Source organism: Daphnia pulicaria, chromosome 6 (genome assembly GCF_021234035.1).
Source record: "Daphnia pulicaria isolate SC F1-1A chromosome 6, SC_F0-13Bv2, whole genome shotgun sequence".
In the NCBI taxonomy this organism is placed as follows: domain Eukaryota; kingdom Metazoa; phylum Arthropoda; class Branchiopoda; order Diplostraca; family Daphniidae; genus Daphnia; species Daphnia pulicaria.
The window spans coordinates 22,347,372-22,364,562 of NC_060918.1; the positions used below are offsets into that span (position 1 = coordinate 22,347,372).

The 17,191-nt window shown below is 39.2% G+C and overlaps 3 protein-coding genes across 4 annotated transcripts; 2 read left to right on the plus strand and 1 right to left on the minus strand.

Moving 5' to 3' along the window:
- The first annotated feature begins 372 nt into the window (after window positions 1-372).
- Window positions 373-3,127, plus strand: LOC124342745. Its single transcript, XM_046795884.1, has 7 exons — window positions 373-544; window positions 609-694; window positions 782-896; window positions 982-1,326; window positions 2,390-2,472; window positions 2,544-2,658; window positions 2,736-3,127. The coding sequence occupies exons 1-7, from the start codon at window positions 439-441 to the stop codon at window positions 3,017-3,019; spliced, it is 1,134 nt and encodes a 377-aa protein (XP_046651840.1). The 5' UTR covers window positions 373-438; the 3' UTR covers window positions 3,020-3,127.
- A 328-nt stretch (window positions 3,128-3,455) lies between these two features.
- On the minus strand, window positions 3,456-5,966 carry LOC124342893. 2 transcript variants are annotated; one of them, XM_046796104.1, is made up of 4 exons: window positions 5,327-5,966; window positions 5,219-5,263; window positions 3,813-3,992; window positions 3,456-3,742 (listed from the first exon to the last, which is right to left on the minus strand). In XM_046796104.1, exons 2-4 carry the CDS (start codon window positions 5,224-5,226, stop codon window positions 3,541-3,543), a joined length of 390 nt encoding a protein of 129 aa, XP_046652060.1. In that variant the 5' UTR covers window positions 5,227-5,263; window positions 5,327-5,966; the 3' UTR covers window positions 3,456-3,540. The 2 variants fall into 2 exon arrangements, with proteins under 2 accessions (XP_046652060.1, XP_046652059.1); XM_046796103.1 differs by having other exon boundaries at window positions 3,456-3,745.
- A 7,094-nt stretch (window positions 5,967-13,060) lies between these two features.
- On the plus strand, window positions 13,061-16,000 carry LOC124342736. Its single transcript, XM_046795872.1, has 11 exons — window positions 13,061-13,542; window positions 13,605-13,668; window positions 13,771-13,782; window positions 13,889-13,906; window positions 13,984-14,019; window positions 14,086-14,178; window positions 14,265-14,288; window positions 14,367-14,414; window positions 14,521-14,648; window positions 14,864-15,335; window positions 15,412-16,000. Exons 1-11 carry the CDS (start codon window positions 13,531-13,533, stop codon window positions 15,693-15,695), a joined length of 1,191 nt encoding a protein of 396 aa, XP_046651828.1. The 5' UTR covers window positions 13,061-13,530; the 3' UTR covers window positions 15,696-16,000.
- The last annotated feature ends 1,191 nt before the right edge of the window (window positions 16,001-17,191 follow it).

Genomic DNA, 17,191 nt, shown 5'->3' on the forward strand with positions numbered 1-17,191 from the left:
TATTCCGTACGAGTAATTGACGTCAGTCGTTCTTCAAACATTGGACTTAAACCAAAGCAAAAAATCCAACAAAACAAAATGTTGCGTAAACTGAATGATGGACATGTCAAGACTATTATCGGTGTAAGGAATTCAAAAGTAAATAACGAACATTTCCCTTTGCACAATTGTAGCTACTTATCCCATGCTTATCCTAAATGTAAATATCAAAGAAAAAAAAAAAAAAAAGGCAACCAAGTAAATAACTGAGCAACAGTATTTGACGTGGGAAATATTAACTAGATATCTACATAAGGAAGGATACGAGCGCATTTGAGGAACCTTTGCACCGCTGATTGAATGACCTTTTTTTATATAAACGATTAACTATTCCACGGGGAAATCAGTAGGCAACAACAGGATCACGATTCAAGTAGGCTACCAAAAACGTCACGTGAAATGAAAAATAATTATTTTTTGCAATTCTTCCTAGCGATCACTACAATGTCCGTTTGCCGGGCTGGTGAAGTTATTGCAACGTCAATAGGGGAATTTGAATCAAAAGGTTAAAACGTAAAGTATCTTACAATCGAATTAATCAAACTCATTTGCAATTAAACTTACGACAGCTGCTTGTCCTGGATTCCTGCAGAACGACGCCACAGTGCCTTGCTGGACTTTGAACGGCAAATGCTATTGCTTTTCTACAGTAAAGGTAATAATCGGCAATCATTATCAGTTAATCGACAAATATTTTTCCGTTAACATCAATTCTCAAATATTACCCATACAATTTTTAAAGCGCCTTGAGTGGGTGAGTGCGGATACCTTCTGCAGAGACGAAAACATGCGACTGCTGAGTATTGAAACTTTCGAAGAAGATCAGTTAATCTACAACCAAGTCAAATCAATATCACGTAACGTATTACCTGTACCAGCAGACATCAAGCGCGCCATACTTCTCAGTTGACAAATACTGTTCCTTTGAAATTCAAATGATAGAATTGCCCAGCACAGACTACTATTGGACTTCGGGAAAGTACTCGAGCAATCGATGGGAATGGGCGTCTACTGAACCTTACCAATCAATGAATTATACCAATTGGTATACAGGAGAACCTTCTCATAGCCAAACTGGAAGCTTCGCCTACATCAACTTTAACTTTAACAACAACGGATTATGGTTCGATGAAATTGGTCCCACTATTATCCTTTTCATTTGCGAGTCGATTGGTGGTGGCACACCAACGACGACCGATGCATCAACAGCATCGACTACCACAGTAACTACAAAAGCAACAACAGAAACAACCAAGACCACGACAACCTCAACGACCTATCAACCCTGTACGTTTTAACAAGCGATCCACGATTCAAGTAGACCAAAATCCCGGAGCGGCTTTCCAGATCTAAATCCGGAAACGCCCTTAAAAATATATAAAAAATATGGTCATGTTCGTCTCTGCACGCCGGATTTACCTGCGTTTGCAGAAAGACGAAATTCCCGCCCGTTTACGAGATATTAAGCGTTAAAGTGTGGGTTTTTTGAATTTTGTCAGAAATGGGGGGTGCTTTTACATCGCTTTTCGGAAAAGCGGGGGAGCTAGAGTAAAAACTAATTTTATAGAAAGGTTTATTGCTATGTCAACAACCAAAATCCAAAAGGAATTTTCTTTCCGGATTTTATTGGTTGAGTTATGACTAATTTCCTGAGAGGCTCATTTTTCCCTTTTCCCTCTCTGTCTGGCAGCCATTTTTATTGTACTCTCCTCCGCGCCCCTTGCGGAAGCCAGCTTGGTTCCTATAAATATGAAGGCCGATATGACTTCTATGGGTCTAAAATGAAGGCCAACAGATAAAACCTTCTGCTTGCTTCCGCAAGGAGCGCGGCGGAGAGTACAAAAAAATGGCTGCCAGACAGAGAGGGAAAAGGGAAAAATGAGCCTCTCAGGAAATTTGCCATATCTCAACCAATAAAATCCGGAAAGAAAATTCCTTTTGGATTTTGTTAGTTGAGATAGCAATAAACCTTTTTATACAATTAGTTTTTTCTATAGCTCCTTCGCTTTTCAGAAAAGCGATGTAAAAGCACCCCCCATTTCTGACAAAATTCAAAAAACCCACACTTTAACGCTTAATATCTCGTAAACGGGTGGGAAATTCGTCTTTCTGCAAACGCAGGTAAATCCGGCGTGCAGAGACGAACATGACCATATTTTTTATATATTTTTAAGGCGTTTTCCGGATTTAGATCTGGAACGCCGCTCCGGGATTTTGGTCTACTTGATTCGTGGATCGCTTGTTAAATAAGCAATCGAAATCGAATTAAGGTTCTGTTCTATGCAGGGCGTCGTTTGTCGCATCCGATGACATTTACATTTGATTTTTTTAAAACTGTTATTACCATTAGTAAATTGCCCCAACTATCTCCAAGACAACTTTGACGTTCCCTGCTGGACTCTTGGGAACAAATGCTATTGCTTCTCCCAACTCGTACGTTTTAAAAATTTTCTACATTGGTTTTGTTGAACTAACTACACAATTTTACTTCGCCATCAAAAAAGAAAAGGGACTGGGCGGGTGCGGATAGTTTTTGTCGTGGAGGAAACATGGCTCTGCTCAAAATTGAAAGTTCGCAGGAAAATGATTTGATCTACAATCACTATTTAGCCACCCCAGGTGAGAGATTAACTGGAAATCACTGCCTTAACAACGGATTGTTTAAATCTTATCCATATTTGACAACCCAATTACAGGAATAACCAAAGACATCTACTGGACTTCAGGACGATACTCTCGAGATGGTAATAAGGAATGGGAGTGGGCTACTACACCGCCGTACGCAGAATTCAATTATACCAATTGGTCGCCTAACTCTACCTCCGGTCCTCAACCCGATTTCTGCCTTCCAAACGGAAGCGACTGCAACCCAGCGTATGCCGAGCAATTCAGCGTCGATATTTCTTTCTTTATTGACGGACGTTGGTACGACGCTGTCAACACCCTGGCGATGAAATTCATTTGTGAATCTATTGCATGAAATCAAAGCTAAGAAATTATACCTTGCAGGCTTAAGTGAAGAGTGCATGATGCCTACATAAAACAAAACTTTTTTCTGATAGTAGAAAATGAAAAACAAAAAAATTAATAAAAAAAAAAATTAACAAAAGTTAGCGATATTATACCGAATATTTTTTCGACTCAAGTTGAAACTGGAAAACGATCGATTTCTAGCAATCTAACACAAAGGATGACTTGGTAGAAAAAAGGCAAATGAAAAAAGGATTCTTTGCATGTTACAAGTTACCCTTTTCTAATTAGGGAATTCCAGGCTTGGTATCTACCACCGTAAGTATTCAATCAAGTTTCCATATGAAATTATGAAGCTTGGGCCCGATTCGAAATAAATTCTATAATATTAGAAAGAAATAATGGTGTTTTTCGCCTTCCTTGAAACAGCTCCAACACGCACATACCTGGAAAACTGACCATCCCATCACGATGGAAGACAAGAGACTGCATCTGAAGGCCCTATGGTAATTAGTAGAATGAACTCCAATTTCATTGGTGACGCAACGCTCGGCTTCGACGCTTTGAAGCCACAACTTGAGGGCATTTTATACTGACCAGCTCCAAACTGGTCGCCCGGTGCTGGGTGTTGTCGCCGAGACTGATCTCGAAGGCCTCCTCGACGACCAGCTTCTTGCTGACGAATAATGCGCGCCGGGCGGCCACGGCGGCGAAATGCTGGGGTTCTAACAAACTGCTGTTCGGTAAAATAAAACATCAAAGATCAAACCAGACTAAAAATTTAAAAAACGAACAATGAATACCAAGCTTCGTTTCCGGCCTTGTTGTCGTGCTGTTCGAATCCGACCAGGATGTGGTTGTTCAGCCAGGCCTTGATGCGTTTAAGGAGGTAAGTCAGCTCCCGGTAGTCACGAAAGCGAACCATCTCTTGCTGGGCTTGGCCGTTGCCCTTGACTATAAAGTTGAGGGCCAATCTCCCTAATCTGGAATTGAAGGAACAAAAAGTAAACATCAATTACGTAATAGTTGAATAATGCCTTTTGAAGTTCTTGCCTTTCGCCGAGGACTAGGGGAAGCCAGCAGAAGTCTAAATATCAACAAACAATCCATAATTTCCATCCCTTCTTCGCCCTTTACATATTCTGGTGATCACGAACGCCTGTAAACAAAAATAAAATAAGAATTGTGCGAACGCGGAAAATGTAATCCCCTCAGAAACAGAGCAACAATCCATCAATTGGCTTTCAGCAGATTAGTCTGAATTGAGTTTTGCATTAAACCTATAAAGGCAAACCACAACCCGCAGATTATACTCAAAACGCAAGCTACAGAGGCAGTTCCAATCGGATGGAGGTCTCCGCCTAATCCTAAAGGACATCTTGGGACTAACGACGCTCCAACCGATATCCTTTCTATTCCCCTACGCCTTTACGAAAAGGCTGCCCGGCTAGAGCATCTCTCCGACAATGAGAAAAGCCTCGTCTCAGACCTTCCCGAGGGTTGGATTGAGCAACAATGTACCCTGTGAGTAACCCCCTAGTGCGGGATTGCCGGAAGCCAAGACAGAAAGAGCCCAAATCATCATAGGGGATGGTGGGAAATGGCTTCTACTAGCACACATAACTTATGCAACGTTGAGAAGGATCAACCAGTTACCGCCAGCTGTACACACGTTGCAGCAACGCCGGGCCGCAACACTAGAATTATCTGTAAACAAACAATATTACTATATTAGTATGTTATTTTTAGATAATCAAAGACATTCCATACAAACACTAACAATTTTGACAATTACAATAGAATCAAGTATCCTCAAAATCATCAGTCCAGTTCTGTGGTAACGCAGAATGATAATCAAACTTTCAGCTGAATATGTTGGTGATGAATCGAAGAGAAACAAAATGTAAACAGCTGATGTGATCAGGCCAATCAGGAAAACAACCTATGAATGAGCAAATTTGGCACAGACACGAGTTAAACCTCACATATTGTCCACAAGATAATGCAATCCCAAACTAGAGGCCTTAACTGATCACCCAAGATATTAACAGGCTGTTGCAATTGAAACTCGACCATAAAGGGGGGCTGGCAATCAAAGACTTGTTGTAGATAACTGAATGAATAGGGAACTTATCCATGAATAAAATCCAAATCCAAACTGATACTTAAGTAAGTGGTCCCAAAACAGTTAATATCACTACATATTCACCTGCACATGTTGAAATAGATCAAGCTAGTCTAGGACCCATACATTCTGTAATAAGAAGTATAGATTCAACAAAATTTATCACCTATCATTCACAAAAAGTGATAGTACCTAGTGAAGCAGCCAACATTCATAGGTTTCAACTCGACATTTCGACAAAAATATTAACAGAACAAAAAACTTTCACTATTCCATTGCTACAGCCTAGAGCCTAGTGCCTAATAGACAGAAGTTTCAAGGCATAGTGTGACAACTGACAAGTGTCGCGTGTCGGAGACAATTGCGAGTTATGGCGGAATGGCGGTAATGGAAGCTGAAGAGGCGGGGCCGGAAGCTGAGTTGACAATGCTGTCAAGTTGCCAAACCGATACATACCGAAGCGAAATCAAGCGGCAAGATTCAAGAATATTTAGTAGTATTTTATTTGTTTTATTTTATATTATGTAGTATATATTTAATCTTATTTTAAATGATTTCCTTAACCACTAATAATAATGAAGAAAATCGGTTAGTTACGGTTGCGAATGTCGTCTGGACGTCTGGTATCTTTCTTGACTTCTTGAGTTTCTTCAATCTTTCAACAGCTTTCAACTGATTCTGGTTGACTGTGTTAAATATTACAATTTCTAAAGATAAGGGCGCTCCCTTCGATAACAGTTCTTACACAATTATAATCACGGTTTTTGAAAAAGAAGAGGCCGATTCTATAGCTATGTTAATCGACTCGAGTGTCAACCGGTACGTGTAGGTGGCGATTTTTTAGAAAATGTCAGGTGTTTCGTTCAGCCATGGTTCAGCTTTGATTTAATCCATCTTAATCACACCATAGCTATTGATACATAGCTGGGCTCGTCGACAGTCCTTTGCTTCCAGGACTCTTCAAAAATTATTGCATCTCTTTATTTTCAAGTAAGTTATCTTATTCCAAGTTTCCACCATCCAGCATCATTATTCTCTGGGTTTTCGGTTGTATTTACTGTTTCGATGCTATTCTCATACCGTTTGCAGTCTCGTTATTACGCCCAACTGTCAGTGCTGGATTTTTCAGAGCCCTCGTGTCGTTGAATTTGCTAAAAAACCGTTTGATTTGGTTGAGAAACTACTAAGCATGTAAGTAAACAAATATCTTGAACGTTTTATTGGGCTGTGTAGGGTAACATGTACAATTTTTTTTGTTCTTTTTCAGAATTGTGAGTTTGTTAAAGGCAATTTAAATTCGAAAGTAAATTGTGAACACTGGCCATATTCCAGAAGATATCCACAGAAACTCCAGTAACACTCACTATTGTCTCTCAAGGGCCTGTTTCTAATGGTAAGCTTGAATAATGTAAAATGTTTATTGTGTTGTAAAATTTCTAGAGTCACTTCGTGCAAGTCACTTCTTTACTTGGATTTTCAAATATTTATACCGAGATCCATGCAGTCAACATTAAGTTTATTAAACCAACATCATAACGTGGTGTAGTCTCAATCTATTTTTAAACATCTTCTTGTGTAATACTTTTACCGAATCATTAGAATTTGTTTTCTTTTTTTAATAAGAAATAGGCTATGTTATTATACCTTATGTTTCTAACCTTGGCTCTTGGTGATTGCTATCCTCATAGATTGAGATTACACCACATGATGTTGGTTTAATAAACTGTTAATGGCTGATAATTTTCATGGCATCTAAGGGTATGTCACAAGTTAAAACTGAATTGGAGGAGTTTTATTTTTAAGAGATAATTTAACCAGGAAAACTAGAATTAATCCTTTTTAGATTATTTGGTATTTACAATTTTTTTATTTTATTTCTTCAATTGCAGATAATAAGATGAGTGAACAGCGAAAAAAGAAATCATATGCTGCCTTCCTGATCGACAGGCCTTCCAACGCCAGTCAATTACATCAGGGCAACCAAGGAGCCATCATTACTTTGATGAATTGTTTGCGCCACCGTCTCGTCTTAACTGCAGGTTCGAAGAAATCAGAACATCAGAACATTGAAAGCGGTGCCAATGGAGGTGGTTCTATGGGATTTCTTCTAGCGAAATATCAAAATTCTTCTTCTGCAGCAGCGAAAAAGACTAGCGTTTACGATACGTTGTTGCAACTCATCGATGAATTCGATGCAACTGGTGCCGCCGAAATTTTCCGCTTGCTGCTAGAGAGAAGAACTGCCATCCCTTTGTTCGTGCCCGACTCCAGGAAACATCATCTCAACTTATTCAGACACATCACCATTCCTGGTGTCAACACTCGATTGGGCGAAGATCAATCACTGTTCCGTGTTGCTGTCATTTCGTGCTGCCAGAGAAATGTGAGCCAGACTACCGAGATCATGAACAGCGTCTTCAACGTCCAAAGTGTCCACCGACAAGATTTGTCCACTGGCAGTCTCTCATCGAATCCATTGATCGCCGAGATTGGCGTTGGCTGTCTGGTGATTGAAGCAACCAGCAAAACTGCCAAGAAAGTTCAACACGTCTTGGTCATCCACGTCATAGGAGAGTTCAGGCCTCTGTGGAAGTGTCTTCAACATTTTGTCAGTTACTTATTAGTTGAAGATTCGACAATTGAGGAAGAGCGTTTTTGTCACATGTTTCCGAAGGATGAAGAGACGATCTCTACCAAACATCCTGCTACTGCCCTTGGATTAGATGCGTTCAATTTCAGCTGCTTTTGGACACCGTCGATGGGAGAGATGAGTCACGAATTCGCCGTATCAGGAAACGGATTTTGTTTGCGTGTTGAGGGCCAACTTCGGGGCGAAACGCTATCTCTTTTCAAAGATACCGTCAGCGCGGCGTCAGAAATGGCAATTCAATCTAATTGTACGACTTCCCAAGAACTGAAGATGTTGCATGAAATTCCCGTTTTAATTGAGGAATCTTACAGCCCCCTGGAGTGCGTTTCCCCTTCAGAAATTAAATTGAGCGATATCCAATCCGTCCGGAATTTGGGTGATGTAAAGAAGTTCGAATTTCTTCTACAAAAGTACTACCTGAAACGGGCGAAAATTGAAGAAGCTAAAGTGGAACATCGCCTGAATAACGAAATGGTGGCCCAATTTGAAGATGAGATTAGGAAAGTGAAAGAGACTATTCGTTCGCAAACAGTTCGAGTTCAAAATCATCCGTTGCTGAAAGTGTTTCTTCAAATTCTGGAGAAAGAAGATTCGTGCTCTTGTGTTTTGTCCTTTGGTCTGTTGGAGAATGAATTGGCCAAACGTGGCGAACAGGAATTAAGGCCACTATTGAAAAAGGTTCAAGAATTATCCACTTTGTATGCTGAGAGTTTAAGCAATGCTGTCCGTGAAACTGGTCTTGTTTCCAAATTGAAGAATGACTTGAACTCTGCCAAGACTGAATTGATTGATAGTGCCCTCAACGTTGAGCACTTGTGGAGAGAATTGAGTCATCTCTACACGGACATGGAACCAGAAAAACGGTCGCCCTCAATTCACAAAATTCCTCGTCTAGCCGCCCAACATTTACTGGACGGTTTCCCCCTGGAGCTACTAGACGGCGATTCCAACATGATCCGTCAAGATTGGATCAAAGTAGTTTTGTACGAACTCGGCAAGTTGGTGGAACGAAAGCGAATGTTTGTGCTGTCCGTCATGGGCGTTCAGAGCAGCGGCAAGTCGACGATGCTCAACACGATGTTTGGCATCCGAATGAGGACCAGCGTTGGACAGTGCACCCGAGGTGTTAACATGCAACTGCTGGCCGTCGAGGGACGTCCCGAATACGACTACATTTTGCTGCTGGACACGGAAGGAACTCGAGCACCAGAATATCACGGACTGCCCGGCAATGAAAAGCGGGACAATCGAATGGCCACTTTGAGTATTTTGTTGTCGGACGCTACCATCATCGTAATTCCTGGTGAAAATGATGCAGCTGTCAAAGAAATTCTTCCGATTGTTCTTATGGCTTATGAAGGATCGAAACTGGCCGAAGACAACGGCGGCCGCCTCAGCTCCAGGATGTTTTTTCTCTACAACAGAATCGACACGAGTCAGGCGAATAAGTTGGACAACATCATTCAAACACTGGGGACATCACTTCACACAGCATTCAATCAGGTTCAAAAACTGACGGGCAATTTAACCAACCTAAGGTCGGAAAGTCCGTTTGGGAATTTCAACCTTGATTCGTCCAGTTCCACCTCTGATAGAGACGTTTGCATCCTCGGTAATGTCAAATCGAAATCTGAGCCCCCTGGTGACGTTCCAGATGAGGCGTACGGCGAGGCGTTAATCAAGTTTCGAGAACATATCCATCAGCGAGTCGTTTCGAATGTCGAAGGTAAAGCCTGGGAAAGTTCAACGGTCGACAAATTTTCGGCTTACATCAAGGAAGTGTGGTCTTGCATTTGTTCGGCCAACTTTAATTTGAATTTTGCCACAGTTGTCGAACGGATGACATTCGACCAACTTGACATCGAATACAAGTTGAAAGAGCAAGAATTGTCCGAAGCTTACATGAAGTTCTTTACGAACATTAAAAAGGAAATGAGAAAAATGAACGAAAGACGTAGTGTTGCACCGGCTACGTGTCTGAATTCCATGACGATAGTCGACACGAGCAATAACAACAATGAAGATTTTTCTGTGTTGTTCATCTCGAATTTAAACGACGCCATGTCTCCCACTTTAAGGAGACTAGAGGACGAAGTGAATGTCATCGTGAAAGCTGAGGGACGAGAAAAATGGAGTGTCCAGTTTTTGCAAATGTGGGAATTGAATAAGAAGAAACAAGAAGAAGTCTGGACAAATAATATTAAGAAAGCCTTCAACAGGATTTGTCTATACGAGGAACGCTTGAAAAGCTACGAGAGAAAAATGCGTCAAGAAATCAATGATTTCTTCAAGTCAACCAGTTCGGAATTTACAGATGCAGAGATGAAAAAGTTAGCTGAGAAATTCCAGAAGGTTTTTGACAAAATGTTGCTTGAAATCAAACAAGAGTTTCCTCCAAAGAACATTGATGTAGATATTGCAAATGTCTATAAAAACAGTCATGTAATCAAAGGAAGACAAATTGGAACAAATTGGACTCGAAATGATTCGGCTTTTGCTTTTTTGATGTGTCTTCGGGAGGAGCAAAAGAGGGGCGGAAATGGTGCTGAAGCTTTACCTGGCTTGGAAATTGCGAGAAAACAGGTTTTATTGTTGTTGTGTGTTGAATATGTTACAGAATGTGTCCAAATTTTTGTCGATAGCAAATTGTGTTATGACGATAGCATTGTCTACACTGTTATTAAAGAAGTGGATAAATGCATCTGTAAGAACCAAGTCTGTGACCATTCCGTGATTGAACAAGTGCACGCGTACGGTCGTAAACTAATTTCCGAATTACTGGGAAAGATTCAAGACCAATGGGAGGCGAATAACTCGGTGTATGCCAAATTCAAATCCAGCGAAGGGATCATGCGTAACTACTTTGATTTGGTTTCAAAAGGTGCGGCAAAGACAAAGCTATTCGCGTCCACCATGGCAAACACGCTGTCGAATGTTTTGTTTTCAGGTATTATCCACTGTTATTATTGATACAAAGTATGTCGTTACAGATTTCTTTATTGTTCTCCAATTAGCATTCGAAGAGGAAATGGTGGCGAAGACTTACAGGAAGATTTGTAACGAGCGTTGGATTCATGAGGCCAGAATCATGCACAAGTACATGGATCCTTATCGATCTTGTTGGAGGACAATCAAATTGATCAAGTGCTTGATTATTTAAGGTATCCCAAAATATTGTACGCTTGCGTGCTCCATCGACTAATTGCACTAAAGGCCCCATTCGTTGAGGTAGAATGGTCACGCTTTAAAAGTCAAGCGAAAGATGCCGTTAAGAAAGCTGCCCTAGCTACGCTTAACGTCAACAGTGGATTTGCGCAAACCTTCGTGAATAAATTGCGAAACGAGTTTTCGGATGGCGTTCTCCAGAGTGATGCTTTGTCTTCGGCATTTTCGATCAATTGCAGTGGCGAGTACGAGGAATGCGACAACGAAGACAAGAAGAAGTTCCAAGAAGATTGCGAAATGGAGTTGAATGAAGCAATTGAAAATGTTAATTCTCTGAATGATCCCGAAGGATTTGCCGAAGAACTGTCCCCCAAAATAGTTGAGTATATGAAAACCTTAAATAATCAGATAGCAATTCCACACTGTGAAGCCCAGTGCCCCTGTTGTTTCAGTTTGTGCATTGAAGCATTCAATCACGACACGCTACATAGACCTCACGATGCAGTTCATCAACCAGGAGGGGTTGTAGGACATGTTTGTCGTCATACTGATGAACTAGCTCAGATTACTTGCAGTCAAGGTTACGAAGCAGACCGTGGGTTTTACTTGCACAAAGAAGACACCGTCGCGAAAAGATTTCGAGATTTCTCAAAGGTTTATCCCGAGTGGAAGGATCCGCGGATTTACGAAGAATCACCCCTTCGAGAATTCATTCTGGCTACTTACAACAACAGCATTGCTGAAAAGTATGGCCGGAAACCTTGTTCTGGTGTTCCCGCAAGGTATTTTCGAGTATTGTCCACTATCAAGGAACAACTGAAGATGGATATCGATTTAATTGATTAGAAATTGAAATAGCAGTTATTGGTCGTGTTTAATTTATTATTATGTTTATTAATCATAATAAATGTTGCAATAGCAGAAAATCGTATTTCTTGTCGTGGAGCGTGGTTAATTTAACATTTTCTTACTGAAGAGTTCTGTAGGAGCAGAACTTTTATCATGTCCCGAAAGTTCAAGGTTCAGAACGATTGTAGAATTTGTTTCGTTTATTTACACTCCATTTCCGTAGGTCCTTCCCTAAACAACTACACATCTCGCCCAGGACCAGCTCGCTACTAAACGCCCGCCATTTGGGGAACCAGTGAAGAAAACCTTCACTGCTCAGCCGCATTTTCCAATGGTGTACCCTTTAAAACCTAATGAGGCCCTTGTTGACTCACCATTTGACATCGGAAGTCCCCAGTCAGTCAGGAAACTGGTCAGCATTCCAAGCATCAGGTGAAAAATTCATTCCTCACATTATTATGCAGTTGCCGTGAATTGATGAGTTATTTCTGGCATATTTCAGTCTCTTCGTCCTTTGATGGAGGAGTCACATTTCTTACTTGAGCATTGCAGAAAATCTAATTGACGGCGGTTGTGTGTCCTCGACCAGATTTAATGATGGCAGAGTATCATCCCAGGCCTTGGAATTCTTCATGTCTTTCACAGCATCCACCATTGGCGAGCCAAAAGACTTGTCTTTGAAAGAACTCGTTCTTTCGAGTCGAGGTCATTTTCTTTTCTTTTACTATCCGACGAATTAAATATTTTCACTGATTTTTTATTCTAAACAGATTATCCTCGATTGGCAACCTGGGTCATTTTCAACCACCCTGGCGAATGGATAACAGCCCAATCTTTGGAGTTCCGCCGCTTTATCATCTGTTTCGCCTTCTAGAAGATGAAGTAAAATTCGTTTTTAATTATATTTTTAATTTTATTTAATAGCCCACTCTTTTAGATGTAACGTCCGAATCCGCCGCAACGGCAGCGAATCGTTGGCGACAGTCCTATGTCAAGAGTTATATTCGTTCACCCCGGGGTGTAGTAGCTGAAGTCCGAAATGCAACTCTTCCATTAACAGCGAACGAGGTAAACGTCTAAACGAACGAAACATTATTCGCTTCATTAGAACAGCAACTTTTGACCTGATAATGAATTTCAGTGCTGCACTGAAAATATGTAAACGAAAAGCCGCGAAAAGCAGGTTTTGATTTCATATAGATTTTTTCGGGATTCTCTTTCGTATTACAGGCGATTGTTTGGCAATTGTGTGGGTGGTGAGTCATAAAGAAATGAAGAAAAATGTGGAAACGAGCAGAAACAAGCTACAAAGAGGAATAAACAGTGACGCGTGCCTATGAAAAACGTCAGTTATCATATAACAAACCCGAAATAAGCAAACAAGATTTTTTAGCATTGATGGGACTTACCTTTCACGTCCGAAACCACCAGCAAATTTTTAACTGAGAGTTTTAGCGTAATTTGATCCGATTAATGTACTGATTGCGTCATTGCACAGGTGTGGGGTGGAGTCAAAAGATCAGGTAGCATAGTTTTTTATTAACGTGTTGCTCCGTAATTGGCTTAACAAAATTACCGTCTCTATTGGGAAAAATAGCATCAGCTATGTGAATCACTGATGTGTTGTTTTGCCATTGGTTGATTTATAAGTCTGATGGTCTTGTTTTTAAATATAAGAGTAACAAATATTTCCCATCAGCTCTAGTTCTAACCGAACTTCGTTGAAATCAACATGGGAAAAATGGTAAGAAATTTTAAAACCAAATTTTTTCACGTAACATTTTCTTTACTGAATTGTTTTTTTAGAAGATTTATTACTGCCTATTTGTATACTTTTACTTTTTATCTCGCGTTGCTGGACAAGCTGGTAGTATGCTGTATAATTTACAAAATGAAATCAAATAATTCACATTCTCTTTTTATTTTTTATATTTCTGAAAATTTTTGCTATGTGATGTGGTTACCTTTTCAGGCCCAACTGTTGGTAAGTACTAAATAAAATTTAAATTTGATATATTTCTACGTCAGATATTTTACAATAAAATCATGCTCATATTTTTTTTTTAATTTGTCATCAATTGCGAGTGCAGCTCAAAATATTACTACGAGTAAGTATTTTCAATTTTCAAAATAAAATAAAATACTCAAAAATAATTAACTTAATTATTCCTGTCTTCAATTGCAGCTTCAACAACTCGTCCTACAGTTTCTGCAGCTGCAGGTAGAATATTTAATTTACTTAAACTTATTAATTTTTCAATAAAATTTATTTTGAATTTTTTTAAAGCTGTTAATGCAAATGTGAGTGCGACCACTATTGCATCGACTATTGCATCGACTATTGTATCGACTACTCAGCCGACAGCTACTACAACCGGAAGTAAGTTTTTAAATCTAAAAAATAAGGTTGAAAAAATCATTTGAAAATTCAACAATTAACTAATTAATCTGTTAAATTTTCTTTAGATACGACTGCAGTTCCAACTGCAGTTCAACCGCCAACTGCAGTTCCAACTGCAGTTCAACCGCCAACTGCAGTTCCAACTGCAGTTCAACCGCCAACTGCAGTTCCAACTGAAACTAATACAACAACTATTACTACTACAACAGAAAAAGGTAAAATGTTTAAAGAATCAAATATATCTAAATTATCATTTCAATTTTAAATTTGCATAGCCCTAAAACTAATTCTTTTTACATTTTTATCATCCAATGAATGCAGTAACTACTACTACGGCGGCGGCCACAAACAGTACCAGCGGGGTTATTCTCCAATCCCAATCTACTGCTGATCCTAATGAAAATGGATCGATTGAAATTCCCAATTTAATCATGACATTCATCGAGGAAGTAAATATTCTTGAAATAATTTATTTTTTATTTTTTAATTGGAGTCTGGTGTGAATGATTTGATTTAAACACCTACTACGCACATACCTTAGCATATTATATGATTTTCTGAAAAGAGTTACTCCCAGTCTTTGTGTAAAATCATAGGCTTAATGATTAATCAAGGATATTTTGTAGCCACTTTTAATAATTTATTGTTTTTTACATACCCGAAGGCGGTCAACGAACTTGACAAATCCATAAACTTAGCAGCAAACGAGACGAATCAATTGAACCACGCATTGAACAGTATTATCCAATACCAAAAACAATTAGACGCCATTGCAACAGGTTTAGAAACAAAAGTACTTGAAGATGGGAAACTTCTGAAAGACGTCGAAGACAAAATAAGTTATATGGATGTTATTGAAACAGAACTCGATATAACAGAAGCAATGCTGTTGGCATTGAACGGACGAGAAACTTTATTGGGCAACAAAATTGAACATGATTTGAACTTTTACTTCGATCCTAGCGTCCTTGATAGCTGGAATATTTCATTTTTTGCGCAACGCAATGGTACCTTCAATATCAAGACTATCATACATCCTTATGACATAGTTCCTTTAAATCAAGGCCAGGGTTTCAGTCCTTCGTCGGGTGTGTTTACTGTACCATTCCACGGCATTTATCATTTCTTTTTCACAGGTATTTAACTTTACAATCCAGTCGTCATTAAATCTTTATTTTGGGTTTTCTTTTTTTTTTTTTAAATAATTTTTAGCATTGAAAATGAAGAAGCAAGAGTCTGGAACTGGCCGTTTGACAATACAACTTGTGAAAAATCGAAAAACTGTTCCAACTTTACGGAAAGTGTTGGCCGAAGTTCATTTGGATTCAGCTGATTGGTACGGATGGTTTCCCTTACAACTACAAGCAACCGTCAACCTGCAAGAATTGGACGAAATTACAGCAGAATTGTTGGAAGGTTCGCTTTACGATAGCGGTTCTCCAGATCATCTGCTTACCAATTTTGGTGGCTTTCTTATCACCCGTTTATACAATTAAATTTCTTTATTTCATTTAAATTTTTTAAATTTTATATTTTACTATTTTCGACATGAAAAACGATATAACTGTGTTTTTCGTGTATGCATTAAATACAAATTGGGTTTACAATTGGCAAACAAATCTAAAAGTTAATTTTAAACGTATCATAGAACCAGAAATAATCGCATTGCAAGCCCGATGATGGAATAGTTTCCTCAGAATATCCATGTGATACTTGCCAGAAGTGGCCACTCAAATAACAGCAGATCACTTTCCTAAATATAATCTTGGTTTCTTTTTCAGAGCACGTCGTAATAATAACAAGGCATCTTACCTTTTCTAAATATGTTACGCATTACGATTATCTTTCTATTTTCTCTAAGGTAAAATTCTGGTAAAATCTATTGATGGAGTCCGTAAATCCAGATGGCTCTATGCTGACCAATATATTTTTTTAGAACGGAAAAGAAGAGAACAGAATGGATTTTAAATTAATCACATTCACACTACTCTTTTTGAGCGTGATCTAACCTTAAGAATAAGAAACGATTTAATAGGCCTACTTGGAAAAAATCGGTTAGCTTCCACACAGCAGTTACAAAGGCTGTAGTGTAAATACCCTTTACTACAGCTAATAATATCGGTCGTAAGCTGCTATAATAGCGCATTTACGCATTTCATATTGAAATTAGATTTAGTTTACTTTATGTCAGTGTTCTGTATTTGACGAATAAAATACAAAAAAAATACAAAAAAAGCTGTATTTTATTTGTATTTTTGCCTTCTTTAGTGGGCGTATAAAAGTATTTTTTTTGTATTTTATTCGTCAAATACAGACTGCTTTATGTAAGTCAGTTGTGTTTAACCATCGTCTAGGTTTATGGACTCCAGTACCACTTTTTACCGTTAGAGGGGTCTAAATTACGGACTCTAATAGCAATTTTTGACACTGGAGGGGTCCGGATCACGGACTCCAATTCTGGCAATTCACCAATTGGCGCGACCTTATTTCAATATGCTGGCAACGTGAGTGACCACCAGAGTGCAATGAGTTAGGTTAGTTGTTAAACGTGGTTAAACGGTTAAACTTAGCGAACCAATACTTCAGACCCTGAAAGATATTAACTTCACGAAAACAACACCCGTTCAAGTACTAGTTAATTCGTATTTTAGATCAGGGATTTCCGAAGGTTTTTTTTTAAATTTAAGACTGCATGTGTGTGCTGAAGCAGTCACAGGCTGAGGCAAAACATTGACGTGCATCATCATTCCCATTTTAGAAATGTTGCTGGCACCTTCTGCACCACTGAAAAAACATGAAATCGGTGCCGTTATATTATCCCCCACAAGAGAGTTGGCATCACAAATTGATGAAGTGTTGACAAAATTTATAATTGACTTTCCCCAGTTTACCCACCTTCAAATGATTGGAGGTGCTCAACCGTTGCTCAAGATATTAGGGCTTTACCAGCCATGAAGCCTATATTGCCCATATTATTATCACTACACTTGGA